This window comes from Syngnathoides biaculeatus, chromosome 22 (assembly GCF_019802595.1).
Source record: "Syngnathoides biaculeatus isolate LvHL_M chromosome 22, ASM1980259v1, whole genome shotgun sequence".
Classification (NCBI taxonomy): Eukaryota; Metazoa; Chordata; class Actinopteri; order Syngnathiformes; family Syngnathidae; genus Syngnathoides; species Syngnathoides biaculeatus.
The window spans coordinates 11169374-11184555 of NC_084661.1; the positions used below are offsets into that span (position 1 = coordinate 11169374).

The 15182-nt window shown below is 46.1% G+C and overlaps 1 protein-coding gene across 1 annotated transcript; it reads right to left on the reverse strand.

The window, feature by feature from the left end:
• Nucleotides 1-1284: 1284 nt before the first annotated feature.
• On the reverse strand, nucleotides 1285-14259 carry trim8b (tripartite motif containing 8b). The gene is made up of 5 exons (XM_061810702.1): nucleotides 11877-14259; nucleotides 7704-7799; nucleotides 5361-5626; nucleotides 5166-5281; nucleotides 1285-3630 (listed from the first exon to the last, which is right to left on the reverse strand). The coding sequence occupies exons 1-5, from the start codon at nucleotides 12480-12482 to the stop codon at nucleotides 2948-2950; spliced, it is 1767 nt and encodes a 588-aa protein (XP_061666686.1). The 5' UTR covers nucleotides 12483-14259; the 3' UTR covers nucleotides 1285-2947.
• Nucleotides 14260-15182: the final 923 nt, after the last annotated feature.

Sequence of the window (15182 nt, forward strand, 5' to 3'; positions counted from 1 at the left end):
GTACACCCAGAACTGGTTGCCAGCCAATCGCAGGGAAGATGGAGACACACAGCCGCACTCACAATCACACCGAGGGGGCAATTTAGGGTGTCCAATTAATGTTCCGTGTTTTTGGGATGTGGGAGGGAACCGGAGTGCCCGGAGAAAAACCCACGCAGGCGGGTCCGGGATCGAACCCGGGACCTCAGAATTGTGAGGCCAACACTTTACCAGCTGATTCACCATGCCGCCTAACATCGCATTCATTTTGAATAATTTATAAAGTTTTCTGTTAACGCAATCCCATGTCCATAATTTGACAAATCTTATACGCAGGGTACTCAAACGTCTTTATTTTTATGTGTGCATTTGATACGTGGGCGAACCATCGCATCGATCTGACAGCTGCACGACAGCTGTGCGCACCCGTGTGGGAGAATGTCAGGAGGCTGAAAACGGGGAGTGTTTCATTTGTGTGCGTTCATTGACTCGAGAAAGGGAAATGGATCATTAAAAAAAAAAAAAAAAAATCATACCGCAAGCATTGTTTCAAGCGTGCTATGCTGAGGACCAGGCGTGCGAAAAGTCTCCGGAAGAGTCACGTTGGTGTGGGTGGGGTCGGAAAAAAGGAATGTTGCGCATGTCGGGCTGCCAAATCTCTTCAACTCTCCCAAATTATTCAGATACTGCACCTTAAAGTAGACAGGAAAAAGGTACAGAAAATATCCATCCATCCATTTTCTTTGCCGCTTATCCTCACGAGGGTCGGGGTGAGTGCTGCAACTCTCTCCCAGCGGCAAGGGGCAAAATGCGGGGTACACCCTGAACTGGTTGCCAGCCAATTGCAGGGCACATCGAGACAAACAACCGCACTCACACTCATACCTAGGGGCAATTTATCCATCAATTTTCTTTACCGCTTATCCTCACGAGGGTTGTGGGGAGTGCTGGAGCCTATCCCAGCTGTCAACGAGCAGGAGGCGGCAGTACAGTCTGAACTGGTTGCCAGCCAATCGCAGGGCACCGAGACAAACAGCCACACCCACAATCACACCTTGGGGCAATTTAGAGTGTCCAATTAATGTTTCATGTTTTTGGGATGTGGGAGGAAACCGGAGTGCCCGGGAGAAAACCCACGCAGGCACGGGGAGAACAAGCAAACACCACACAGGCGGGTCCGGGATCGAAACCGGGACCTCAGAATTGTGAGTCAGACGCTTTTCCGGCTGAGTCACAGTTCCACCGTACAGAAAATATGCTTTTGATTTCCATTTTTTTCGTCAAAAACCAAACCACCCATAGAGGAAAGTTTTTAACTCCTTTTTATTTGGAATCCTCCTCCAAATCACGTCATGTCATTTTTCCATTTCACAAAATATTTACAAAAAAAAGATACTTTCAAGTTGTTTAGTCCTCTCTCCTGTGTCATAAATGGCTTCTACGCAAGAAGGGTGATCAGTCCATTCTCGTTCTTTTAGAAAAAGATGTATATCGTCGTACTTATTTTTTTTTTTTAACTGCATACATTGTCTCTTCGTCTGAGTGCTTAAAAAAAAAAAATCTCTTCCTTTGCGCACTTGACAGCTGCAATCAGGAAGCCAAGAGCTTTCGCGCACGCGTATGAATGTGTGCTCATTGAGAGGAAGTGACATCGTCGCCCTGAAGGAAGTTCGTTAATCTGCGTCGTCGGACCCTCTTCTTACTCCCCCGGAGTAGCTTGTAAAAACGGAGATTTCCCGTTAAGTTTAGGGCGTGTGGCGGGGGAGGAAAAGCGTCCTCGAAGTGCATTGTGGGTGTTTGGTGGAAGAGCCTGGGAAACGGTAACAAGTGCAACGACTGAGGGGAAAAGGCGGGGGTGGGGGGTGGGGGGCGGGGGTTGGGTTCGTGACGACTACGTAAGGCAACGGACCTCTGCAGACGCTGAACCGGGAACGCTTGCGGGTTGACTCCACCCCCTTTTTAAGCCCCGCCCATTAAAAAAGTTCATTTGCATCTCTTGCTGTATAAATAAAAACAAAACTTCCCTTCTGCCTCCTCCCTCTCTCCCTCCTTCCTTCAGTCTCTTAAAACACGTTTTTTTTTCAACGGCTGTTTTCATTTTTGTTACATTTTACAACACTGACCGAAAATAAAAATTAAAAAAAAAAAAAGCTCGACCCTGCCCCCGAATGTGTATACGTTGTATTCTAGAGGTGCGTGTGTGTAATTTTAAACGTGTGTAGGCTATAACGGCTTTGAAGCAGTCTACTGTAATCCCCTGGATATTCACGGCTGACCGTTGACAAATTTTCCAATTTGCAATTTTTGTGCTATTTATGAACAAGACGGCGACAGAGCCTTGGCTAACGGGAAAGGGGGTACATTGGTGCCAAGGAAGTATGACGCTGTGATGCATCTTAAATGCTTTATACATCAGGGAGGAGCTAAGTTTAGCCTAGGTCGTTAGCGCAAGTTATGGAGCGCGTTAAATGAAACAATACAACAATTTTCTATTAGACAAGGCGTTGGAAAGTGAATTTTTGTTGGGGGAGGCGATAGGTTGAAGCTAAATTTAACCTGGGTTGCGATGGAGAGTCGACATGAGCATGTACACACATACTTCTTGGAGATTTAAAAAATAAAAACAAAATCACATCCTCTAGAAGCCATTCATTTTTAAAGGGAATTTTTTCGAAGATGAATTCAAAATGATCATGGTTTAGGATCATAGTTTTGAGTGGGTAGGTTTAGCCTGGGTTGTTAAGAAGAGTCTTTGCAGCATGTCCAATTCCAGTGTTGTTTTTTTTCGCACAATCATATAATCTGTCATCCGTTTATTTCTAAATCTTGTGTAAAATTAGTTTAAAATATTTGTTTTTTAGTTTGTGGTGGATTAGTTTCACTATTAATATCCGCAATTCGGGAGGCGCCAATGACTTGCGAATAGCAGGGGATTACGTACGGCTGTGCACGCGCGTGTTTACGTGTGTTAACTGGTAACGTAGTGCTTTGCGGACGGCTGCCCGTACAGCCCGTAGAAGTCGGCGTGTCTGTGCGACTGCGAGGCGTCGATCCAGTCGCGCACCGCCAGGCCCTGCATGGACGGACCCCCGGAGGTCAGGCCGGGCGGCGGCGGGTAGTCCTGCGCGCTGACCCAAGGGAAGGAGCCGGAGCGCGGGTACGGCGGGTGACCGCGGTGGCCCGACACGGACGGCACCCCGGAACAGTAGCAGTTATCCATGGTGCACACCAGGATCTTGCGCCCGCCGTACTGCGGCAGCACCGCCTGCTGGGAGGAGTGCGAGGAGCCCCCGGTGCCGCCGCCCCCGCCGCCGCCGGGAGGGAAGTGCGAGGAGCCGAAGACGGCGCCGGAATGGTGGTTTGCGGCGTCGACGATGTGAGGCGGCCCGCACGGCTGATTGCTGGACTGGCCCTCGCCGGAGGACGAGGAGGACCCGCCTAGGTATGGTTGCTTGCTCGAAGAAGAAGAGGAGGAGGAGGAGGAGGAAGAAGAAGAAGAGGCGTCTTTAAAACTTGCCGCGCCATTCTTGCCGGAGTTTCCTTCCGGGAAGGCGGCAGAATGTTTCCGTTTCTCCGCTCCCGAGGACGAGCTCTGGCCGCTCGGGAAGGCCGGGACGGACTGCAGGAAGGTGGAGGGAGGGGTGAGCGGAGCTGGGGGGGGGAACAGAGCGCGTGTTAACGAAGAAAACACTTTTCATATTTTGCATTTACATGAAATTCCTACCTACTTTTAAGTATTAATTCTGATATGACCAAATGGCTCAAAAATGTAAAAAAAAAAAAAAAAACATTTATTAATTACATCCTTCATTCACCTACCTTAAATAATTGTAATTTCTGGTAAATAATAACATACGTTACATTTGAAAGATACGAACAGCACGTGTGTCCCAGAAAGTTGAGGCGCCGTCGGGTGGGCCCACTTAAAACGTTGTCCTTTGTCCGTACACAGTGAAGAAAACAAGTATTTGAACACCTTGCTATATTGCAAGTTCTCCCATAATCATGGAGGGGTCGTCCTGTCCCAAGTGCAGAAAAACACCCCCAAAAGCATGATACTACCACCCCCATGCTTCACAGAAGGGATGGAACTCATCATTCGTCTTCCGCCAAACACGGTTAGTGGAATTATGACCAAAAAGTTCCATTTTGGTCTCACCTGACCACAAAACCTTCTCCCATTACTCCTCTGTATCATGCAAATGGTCATTGGCAAACTTAAGATGGGCCTTGACATGTGCTGGTTTAAGCGGGGGAACCTTCCGTGCCATGCATGATTTCAAACCATGACGTCTTTGTGTATTACCAACAGTCACCTTGGAAACGGTGGTCCCAGCTCTTTTCAGGTCATTGACCAAGTCCTGTCATGTAGTCCTAGGCTGACTCCTCACCGTTTTAAGGATCAATGAGACCCCACGAGGTGATATCTTGAAATTGACCGTCATGTTTAGCTTCTTCCATTTTCTCATGATTGCTCCAACAGTGGACCTTTTTTCACCAAAGCTGCTTGGCAATTTCTCCGTAGCCCTTTCCAGCCGTGTGGAGTTATAACAATTTTGTCTCTGGTGTCTTTGGACAGCTCTTTGGTCTTGGCCATGTTACAAGTGTGAGTCTTACTGATTGTATGGGGTGGACAGGTGTCTTTATGCAGCTAACAACCTCACACAGGTCCATCTGATTCAGGATAATACATGGAGTGGTGGTGGACTTTTAAAGGCGGACTAACAGAATTCTAGCTGCTAGACAGGTGTTCAAATACTTATTTGCATCTGTATCACACAAATAGTTTAAAAAAAAAATCGTACATTATGATTTCTGGATTTTTCTTTTTCGAAAGATCTCTCACAGTGGACGTGCACCTACAATGAAAATTTCAGACCCCTCCATGATTTCTAAGTGGCAGAACTGGCAATATAGCAGGGTGTTCAAATACTTATTTTCTTCACTGTATACTATACATGGTGACTGGCAATATCAATACTGCTTACATTTTTGTATTGCGAATTTTAACACCTTTTTGGGATCGCCATATTGTAAATATTTTTTCTTGAGGGCGGAGTGTTGATTCCTCTTTTCATTTCGCTATTCGCGCTAAGTCACCGACTAATGGCGGGGGGTTTACGGTCCAAGATACACCACTGAAAACGTTCCCTGGCGTAGACTTTCAAAATAATCTGACTTTGTACCTTCCAGCATTTTCTTCAAGCTCTTCTCCCGCCTGGAGATCTCAGAGAGGAAAAGCTTCGCGTTCAGATTGCCAACCTTGTAGGGGGGAAGAGTACTTCCCACGCATGCCTGAGACCTAACAAACATTGCAGGATTAGACACCAAGGCCAGGCAATAAGACCGCGTCACGGACGGGAAGGACCTGCCCCGCGTACCTGTCGGTGAGGATTTTGACAGGCTTGGTATTCTTCATGAAGCCCAGCTCCTCCGCCTTGCCGAACGCCGTGTTGATGGCGCTCAGCAGCTTGTGCGCCTCGTGCCGCTGCTCGCCCAGGGCCAGGACCTGGGCGGCGTTCTCCTGGCAGAAGCGCGCCTGCGCCCGCTCTAACGCCTCGAGTGTGCGCCCCAGGTCCTCCTCCAGGAGCTGGTGCATGCGCTGGTACTGCACGCGCACATCCTCCTTCAGCTCCAGCACACGGTCCTTGTGGCGGGGGAGGAGAAAGGGAAAGATCACCGTGTTAAGGACACAAAATGGAGGCTACAGTAATAGTCCACCCAAAAAGTACAGTATTCATATTGCTTCACCTTTCCCACATTTTATGTTACAGGTTTATTGCCAAACAAAAAAAAAGTATTTTCCCTTCAAAATACGACACGCAACACTCCATAATGACAAGATGTAAAAGGTTCTCAGTGAAACTTTACCAAAGCTATTTAAGAAAAAAAAAAAAGATGCTGTCAATTGCATATTTACAAATATCATGTTTGGAGTTTTCCTTTTCATGTAGAGGGTGTTTGGAAAGTCATTTTTCAGTTATTTTGATGACAGACATGTTTCTATATCGAACAAACAAGTGCCTCCTATATTTTATATCGAAAGATGTACATATGTCTCGATAGATTATATATACCGTAATTTCATACCCTTTCAACTCTGCGGTTTATGCGGTGATGCGGTTAATTTGTGCATTTTTTTTTCTAACGGCCGCAAGGGGGCACTCGAGCGGAAAAGGTAAGAGTGAGACCGAATATGTGTGTCGTGGAAGTGACTTTTACCGGCCCTGTTAGCACTGCGCTAGCGTTAGCATGTTGCTAGCGTGTCTCAAGAGATGTTTATCAGTAAGTTTTATTTTAACAGGCCCTGTTAGCGCTAGCGTTAGCACTGCACTAGCGTTAAACTCTTTCCGTCTTTCTGTTGTAAATACCTTGTGTTGTCGGTTTCAATGTGGGCACTTTTACACGGCTGCGGCGTGTGTATGTACCAAATGGTATTTCCTTTACAAATGTACTGGGTGCTCCATAGGCTGGGTATTACAGTATATAACATATATATATAGAACATATCGGTGGTGTCGGGCAGAATCCTTGTCCTCAATAAAAAGAAAGCGACGCAGTGTCCAACAGTATTGAGTGGTCAAAAGACAGGAAATTGATGAAATTTGGAAATAGAGGAGATTTTTTACCCAACAAATTGACATGGTGTGCAGTGCCCATTGCTTCTGCGCATGTATGCATTGTAGCTTCACCGAGATCTCCGTAAAGTACATTTCAGTGGAAAAAAAAAAAGTGCTCTTCACTGAAGAAGGCTTCCCATAGCTTAGCTCCGAGTAGCAGCAGTATTATTCATAGGTGTAAGCACCTAAAAGGAAGCCGGGCACCGGAGCAGATTGAATTTGACAAGTTTTATCCAGCACATCGTGAGAGATGGCAAGACTTGGCTAGCGAGCCAGTAACCATGGAGACACGGTAGCCAAAATCAATAGGCCAAAATATGCCGTCAGGTTTTTTATTTGTTGAACTATTATTTCGTAGTACCCATTCGTGGGCAGCGTCCCATTTTTGGGACATCATGATCTTCACGCATAATATCCTTTGCTATATCAAAATATTTGTGTGTTTTAACCTGAAGCCATAATTTTTTAATTTTTTTTTTCACTGAGTTATTTCCCTTTCCTTCCTGACCCAACATGGCTGCCTCAATTAATCTATTAACTTAACCATAAATGAAAAAGAAGTGTTGATTGTGCCCTGTTAGGAGACTTTTACCTCAATAAGGCAAAAAATTGTCACCCTGCCTATGAATGGGTTAAAATTCACTCGAGAAATTCCAATGACCTGAGCTCAGGTCTTTCAGCAGGAAAACGGCAAGAACTCAAAAATGTGTGGAGGATTTTAATTCAGATTTCAGGATTGCTAAGGCAACCTATGGCCAATTTAATTCCCAAATACTAGAAAATGTTGGGACCTTTAAGTGTTCCTAAATCTTGAACATCCTGTGTCTACAGCAATGTAGCAGCTGTCCCAAGTATTTAACCAAGCTATGAAAACTAAATGCGCCAGAGTGCTATAGCAGTCCGGCTAACCGAGGTTCCTATGAGGCGGCCATGTTGGAGAGGACAGTGGACATGCAAGTAATGTCAGTGTGGAAATCATGGCCAATGGCGCAAACATTGTTACGAGAGAGTTTCGTGACGTGAATTTGTCATTTGGAGTCATATAAAATGTTGAAAAGTGCTGTGAATACTCTCTGTATACAAACTATGCACGTGCAAGCATACCTCGACCACACATTTGTCCGAGTCCAGCTTGCATAGCTGCTCCTCGATCTCTTGTACGCGCTCCTCCACGCGCTCCTGCTGCCTCAGTAGACTTTGCTGCAAGGTGACAGAAAACGGGAAAAAAAAAAGGTCTTTAAAGGCAGCAATATTTGCCCTCCCACCGTGCCGGATTAGTCCCCCATCCAACACCGCACAATCCCTGCAGGAGGGGAGGGCTGCGCTGCCATGGCAACCGGCAGCTATTTTGTGTTTGCATAAGTGGTGCGTGTTGGGGGTTTGAGTTGATAAATGAAGCAACATAAGCAGGCAAGAAAAGCTCTCCCTGCTTCAGTGGCCAGCTACAACATGGCTGTGTTTTCACAACGATAATGCAAAGCTGGGATGATGGAATGCTTTTCATTTCGAGTTGTTGTTTTTATTTCTGTTGTGCAAGGTGGCGGTTATTGTGCAAAACTGGCGAGCGGCGCTGTAGCGTTAATCGTGTATGTGAATAGAGGGTGTTGGGGATCATAAATAACTGGCAAAAACAAAACAAAGGGGAAAAAAATTAGGACATGACTACTCGGTGTTAATTATAATGAACACGCGATGAACTAATTTTGAAAGATTTATGTCTTTAATTCCAATTACAATTACATTTATTTAATAGTATGGGTGTGATGTGCTTTTTCATCAAAATTGAATTATGATTTCTGGAGTGGCACGGTGGATCAGCTGGTCACAGTTCTGAGGTCCCGGGTTCAATCCTGGACACGCCTGTGTGGCGTTGGCATGTTCTCCCCGCGCCTGCGTGGGTTTTATATGGGTACTCGGGTCTCCCCCCCCCCCCACACACACATCCCAAAAACATGCAACATTACTTGGACACTCTAAATTCACCCTAGGTGTGATTGTGAGTGCGACTCTTTGTCTCAATGTCCCCGGCGATTGGCTGGCAACCAGTTCAGGGTGTACCTTGCCTCCTGCACATTAAGAGCTGGGACCCTTGTGAGGATAAGCGGCAAAGAAAATGGATGGATGATTTGTACGCTTGAAAAAAACTTGCTGGGGAAAAATTTTTTCAAAGCTTTTTGGTATCAAAAGAGAGAAGTCAAATACAAAAAGATAAATATTTAAATGTTGTCATTTGCTCTTTCTAGATGGGAAGGGAGGAAAATAAAATTTATTTCTAAATATTGGATATTAAAGACCATATACCCGAGCCATATGAATCGCCATGGCATAAAAATTTGAAAAAATGGTTTGCATAGTAACAAATTTATCGGTGAAATGCCATAAGCAGCCCACTAATTAAATGGTGGTTAATTTGTGAGTTTAATCATTTCCTAAAATGTGGAAGATAAAAAGACACATGCTAGCTGAACAGAAACAGACAAGATATTGCGGCGGCATTAACTTGATCCAGATTCGAGTGAACACCCCCCCTCCGGTCACATTAGCGCTTCCAGCTAAATGCTAATGTCATCATGCAGTCCTGGCTCTGAGCTCACTGGGGCCATCTTTGTCCTTATTTCACTACCTCGGAGCGTAGTACGCTAGCATGCTAACAACAAGCGAATTTCACCGCGTGGAGGTCCAGATTATAAAACTCCACCACGGCCAAAAATGCACCCGAGTAAACATTAGCTGCTCACTCTGAGCAAACAGCTGATTTTATCGTCGGTTCCCTGGCTGAAAACCGCTGGCCCAGATATTACATGGGCGCACACGCACGCGCACGCATGGTTGCCATGTTACATGCAGGACTGTGACCTGGTTGTGCTGATTGATTGAGTCGGGCTGGGAGCAGAAAAAACAGCGGGGTCGAAGGAGAAGCAGCTTAGCAGGGGAAGGTTGCAGCTATGGATACATAGGGGAGTGGATGGTGGGCTCGGGTGGGGCGGGGGGTGGAGAAGGGCCCTCTTTAGCTGTCATTTCAGCACAGTGTCTTTTCCATCAGGAGCAAGGGGCCACGGGCAAGGTCTGGCCACGCCTGGAGGTGCAGGGAGGTGAATTTGACGTGTGGGGCTAATGGAAGCGGAGGGGATGGGGGGATGGTGGACCAAGGGGTTGAAATCATATTAAAGATGGCCGATACGGTTTGAATCAACGCTTATTCATCTTAAAGAACCGGCTGGCAAATACGAGTCCTGGCGGAATTGGGTGAATATGTAAGTACATGTTAAATACACTCTACATACATGACTGCAGAAGGCTAATGCAGTGTAAATATTCAAAGTTTTCAATAATTCAGTGAGTTCTAATTAGCGACCGTCCGATCCATTAATAATGTAGGGAAAAGATGGAAAATGTTTTTTTTTTGGGGTGGGGAGTGGGTGCATAGGTTTAGAGTTCAAATGGGTAACTGCGTCCCCGACCGTAACACCCCCGCCGTCACCCCCGCCCCCCTGCTGAGTCACAGCAGCGGGAAGTACGAGACGGCATGACAGTGTTGACACCAAAAGATGGTGTCATGAGTCAGTCGTGGAGGCCTCACGTTTCCCCCTATGACTAATCTGCCCCCCCTCCAACAACCCTTCGAGAAATGTGTAAAGGGGGGGTGGGTGGTTGTCCAAACGACAGGAAACCAATATGTCATTTACAATGTAAGGGGGGGGGGAATCCACACAATCGAGTGACGAATCACTAATCCCCCGCCGGTGGTCCCCAAGCGAGGATGCACCTGTACCGGGGAGATAAGAACCAGCCCTCTGACTCCACAATGAGGGACCCTCATTGTCCGCGTCGCCCGCAGCCCCCACCCCCACCCCCACCCATCACCGCATTGTGTGGCATTCCGACAGATGAGAAGGACGACTGCAGGGAGCTGAATTTACATTCTGGCCTTTGAGAAAACTGAAATGTGACCGTTTCAATGGGCCTGTTGTTGTTTGCCGACAACACAAAATGTAAAATGATCGCTTTCGTGCGTGCGCGTTTTTGCAATGCAGCGCAAAAAAAACACGTATTGATCACAGACGAACCCGACTGCACTCGGCAGGCTGTTCGACAACTGCTTCCGTGGCAAACGTACGCGAGTACGTACATGACTAATCGGATAAAAGCCATGGCAGACAATAAATTGCTTCATAAATGCTTAGCTACTATAAAATATCTGCTACTTTTATTTAAAATTCAGTGACACCTTGCCAGTTTGCAAATTCGGATGGCTTATATATAGTACTGTAAATCGAGTTTATGAGTTTGAGTGTTATGCGAGTTCACACTTTCATATCACTGTAAATTAATTCCCAAAATGACCCTTAAAAATAAGTGATTTACAGATTAGTTATGAAAAAACAAAGCGCTTGTGTACTTCTTTCGTAACTTCTACTGCTAACAGAGCTTGCATCTGTCGGGATGTACAACTTTGACATAATTCCTTGAGATCAATTTTCAACTAAAACTATGGAATTGTATGAATAAATGCATTCTCAACAGTTTAATCTATTCCTTCCAGGGCATTTCAATTGGCTGCTGTTCGTTTCTTTAACCAATTGGATTTAAAATTCACCTCACAGCAAGCAGGCTCGACTTTGACTACCAAAACACATCTGCAGTGATCTGCACACACTAACAGATTTAATAATTAGCATCACTGGCAATAATGCCGTTTTTTTCATGTTGCTGTAGGTGCTATGTTGGATCCTATATTCCCTTTTTATTATAACTGATGGCTTACATTATTGAAACGTGACAATTAAAAGGATGACGTCAATTCCCCACTGGAAGCCCCAGGTACAAAAACACACACACACAGAAAAAAGACCCCAAAAAAATTTAAAAAGGCAAGTTTGCCCACATATGCCACAAGATAATGGTAAAGCACTACTGTATTTTTATAAATATTTTCACTGCAAATCTGCATGTTTTTATGTTTATGCCAAGTCTGGTAAAAAAATAATGTAGCTCCAATGAGTTGTTTTTTCAAATCTTGCAATATACATATTATATTAGTGTGCATATAAGTGAGGTGACCTATCGGTGACCTCTGCAGCACAAAGCCTCCTTTTATACAGAACAAGGTGAAGGCCTGTCTAAATGAACCTCCTCACCTCACTTCAACTTAGTTCCTCTGTACCAAGATGTGACAATCGCGTGGCAAAGCAAGTATTTTACATTACACGTGAACCGATGACAGGAAGCCAGCCAAAAGCAGTATAGAACGTGCTGTTGTGTGTGTGCGCATCTTACTCTTATGTCATTACGCCGCAGCTCCACGTCGGCGACGGCGTGCCCGTGGCTGGGGTGGCAGCGGGCGAAGCAGCAGTATTGGCACACGGCCGTCTGCTCGGCTTCGCAGTGGTACAGCCGGTACTCGTCGTGTTGCGGGCACGTCCACGCCTTGACCGCCTCGGCCTCCACCAGCAGGTGCCCGAGCGCCGAGCACGGCTGCTGCAGGTGCGTCTGCACGTGCGACTGGCAGCACGGCGCGTTGCAGCGCAGGCACACCTTGACGGCGGGCAGCGGGGGGCCGCGTCGGCAGAGGATGCACTGGGGCGGCGGCAGCGCCACTTTTTCCACGCTGAGCGCGTTGTACTTCTCGACAATGTTGGATAGCTTGTGGTTCTTCTCCAGGCTGGGCTTCTGGCTGTATGCGTGGTTGCACTCGGGGCAGCGGGCCAGCGTGGAGTCCTTGGCCCAAGCCTCGCTGATGCACGCCCGGCAGAAGTTGTGCTTGCAGGGCAGCTGGATGGGCTCGGAGAAGACGTGCAGGCAGATGGGGCAGATGAGCTCCTCCTCGAAGCAGTTCTTCCACGTCTCAGCCATGTCGGAAGCCATGACGACGCAGGAAGGCATACAACGACACCTCCGGGCCTTCAGTCTGTGTGTTCTCAAGAAATCCCACCCTCTCTCACTCCCTCCCACCCTCACTCACCCCTCTTCCCAGAAAAAAAAAAAAAAAAAAAAACCTGACAGTCCTGAAAGTGTGCGTTTATCTCTGCGGTGACACCCTGACTTGTTAGTTATTGCTGCAGCAAGTTCCGCAAAACTGACCAGAGAACAACACACACACACACACACACTCTCTCACACTCACACACAGCGTGAAGCTGACGTTACAAGATTACTGTAAACTGTGACACACACGTACACAGGCGTGTTTGTGTGTGTGTGTGGCCGACAGGAAGCAGCAGCCTGCAGGTAAAACCTTGGAATCCAAACAAGGCACAGATAACCAAACGAGGGGCAGCCCAATATGCAAATGTACACAGAACCTCCTGCACGTGTACTGACAGCTGCCGGAGGGGGGGGGGGGGACTTGATTCATTTACCCGCGCCCACACCCTGATTAACACACCACCGCTTTTTTATTTAAACCTGACTCTAAACTTATAACTGTCACCTTTTTGTCCCCCAAAAAAAGCCCAAACGGAGCTGCGCAGGAGGTTCGGCTCAGGTCGGTTAAGATCACAAGGGCCATGAACGCACCGCGGAGCCACAAAAGGCTCGGATTAATAACGCCTCCGCTTGGTTTTGACGGGAATACGCCATTTCCATGAGATGAATAATAATCCAAACACTCGCACACACACACAAGGCCGCGGCTCTCTCTGGCACTTTCCACTCGATAACAAAAGGGTTTGCTAATCTTATTTGATGGAGAAATCATAAAATCATAGCCGGGCCGTCGCTTTGGATGCGGTTTTACTGCATAGTTGTAGCTTTTGTCCCCCCCAAGGGCTCCAATCAAAGCTGCTGAACAAAAGAGCTTTTATTTAGCATTAAGGATCCGTAGGAATGTTGCTCGGTTTAACACCCATCGATCGAATAAGCTCCGCCCACCCACATAAAAGATTACAATTATTGTTTTAAAATTTTACTTCGGCGTCCTCCTTATTTGGCTTTTCTCGCCCCCGCTGTCGACCAACAACATATTTAATCGACTTATCTCGACGAAAATCGAAGGGGGGGGGGAAGCAAAGCGACTCACCTCACCATTTTTGCAGCACAGGTACACATTTTTAGACCGCACTTTCGTCACAAACGCCGTCGTTGCTTGAATACGACAAATTCATTTTATATATGTTTGTAACTATTCCAAGATGAGACTACAAAAATATGAGGACATTAAAAGGGAACGTCGCTCCGCCGTCCTTGTTATACGGGCTAGCTGCTGTCATCAGCCATCTTGTTATTAAAAAAAAAAACACACGGGCTATCCACGGTGGTAAAGATTGGAGGTTATTTCGCCGAAGCTTCTTGACTTTATACTTCACATTAACAACGAGACAGAACGCCCCCCCCAAAAACGGCCGTTTTTGTTGTTGATGTTTAACGTCGCTCTTCTCTTGGAAGTCCAAAGTCCTCCTGACGTGCTTGGTATTTAGTCACGGGGCCGTATTTGGTCACTCGGTCCGATGTTAAGAGTAGTCTATTCTTGATTAATACATCCACTTCGCTTTGGTGTAGCTGGGTATACAAAAAAACCCGATGATTTGAAGTCTTTCTTTCCTTCTTTAATGGCCTCCTTTTCTCTCTGCGCCTCACTCTGCCCCAGCTAGGCTGTCGACAGAGGAGGAATGCGGACGAGCCGGACGCTTCCTTCGGTTAGCATCAACGCAGACCAGCGGTGGAACCGACCGCTTCCGGCTTTTCAAAATAAAACCAAAGGCGGAATCAAATCACAAAGTAAAACAACTCACCTATTTGTGTATTTTTCTTCCCCTTTTGAAGCTAACTAACAAACATCCGGTGTCACATTCGTGGAAGACCTTCCCAAGTTAGTGTATGACCATTATAAATAATAATAAATACATAAAAAGCTTTTTTTTTTTGCTCACTGCAAGAGACATCCACCCGTTGAACGATCCGCTTTCACCCTGGCAACAAATATGCTGCTATAGAAGATCTGTATTTTTTTTCCCTTATTTTGCACGCCACACTGCACATTATCAGATACTTGGGAACTGTTTCGAAATTGTGGAACAAATGCATAATATGCTCTCTTGTGATGTTCCTATTTGTACTTATGTTATCTGACTCTATAGGAAGTATTTTGAGCGTTTCAGTAATTGGTGGCATGCAAGTGTAAAAATATAAGTTTAATATGATACAACAATGCTAAAATAAAGTAAAAGTACTGGTCCTTTAAAGATGGCTGACATACATGGAAGCAAATGTCCCAAGTTTTTCCGGGGGATTTGCATGCTATCCATTAGCAACAAGGCCATTAGCTACATGCTTTTCAAGTAAGCAGATGCTCTGTAATATTTTCAGTAACATTTTAACATGCTTAGCTGTCACACAAGCCGAAAGAGTCATTAGCCTTGATGCTATCAGCTACATACTATTTACATGGCAGCACCAGTTAAAGGTCCACTGTCATGAAATGCATGGTTTTAGTTGTTATTAATAAAAAAAAAAGGCACCCGGGATGGACCCATCTGTTTTTTCACCAAACATGATTTTGACGTATATGGCTTTTTGTCACTCTCGCCATGAAAATCCTCTCGAGGGATATGTTTTGGTGAAGAAGCAGGAAGTGACGTTAAGGGC

Coding starts and splice junctions, on each gene's coding strand:
- trim8b (XM_061810702.1), bottom strand. CDS start 12,482: ATGCCTTCCTGCGTCGTCATGGCTTCCGACATGGCTGAGACGTGGAAG. Junction 7,800..11,876: donor TGCGGCGTAATGACATAAGA/GTAAGATGCGCA, acceptor GTCACCTTGCAG/CAAAGTCTACTGAGGCAGCA. Junction 5,282..5,360: donor GTCAAAATCCTCACCGACAG/GTACGCGGGGCA, acceptor AATGTTTGTTAG/GTCTCAGGCATGCGTGGGAA.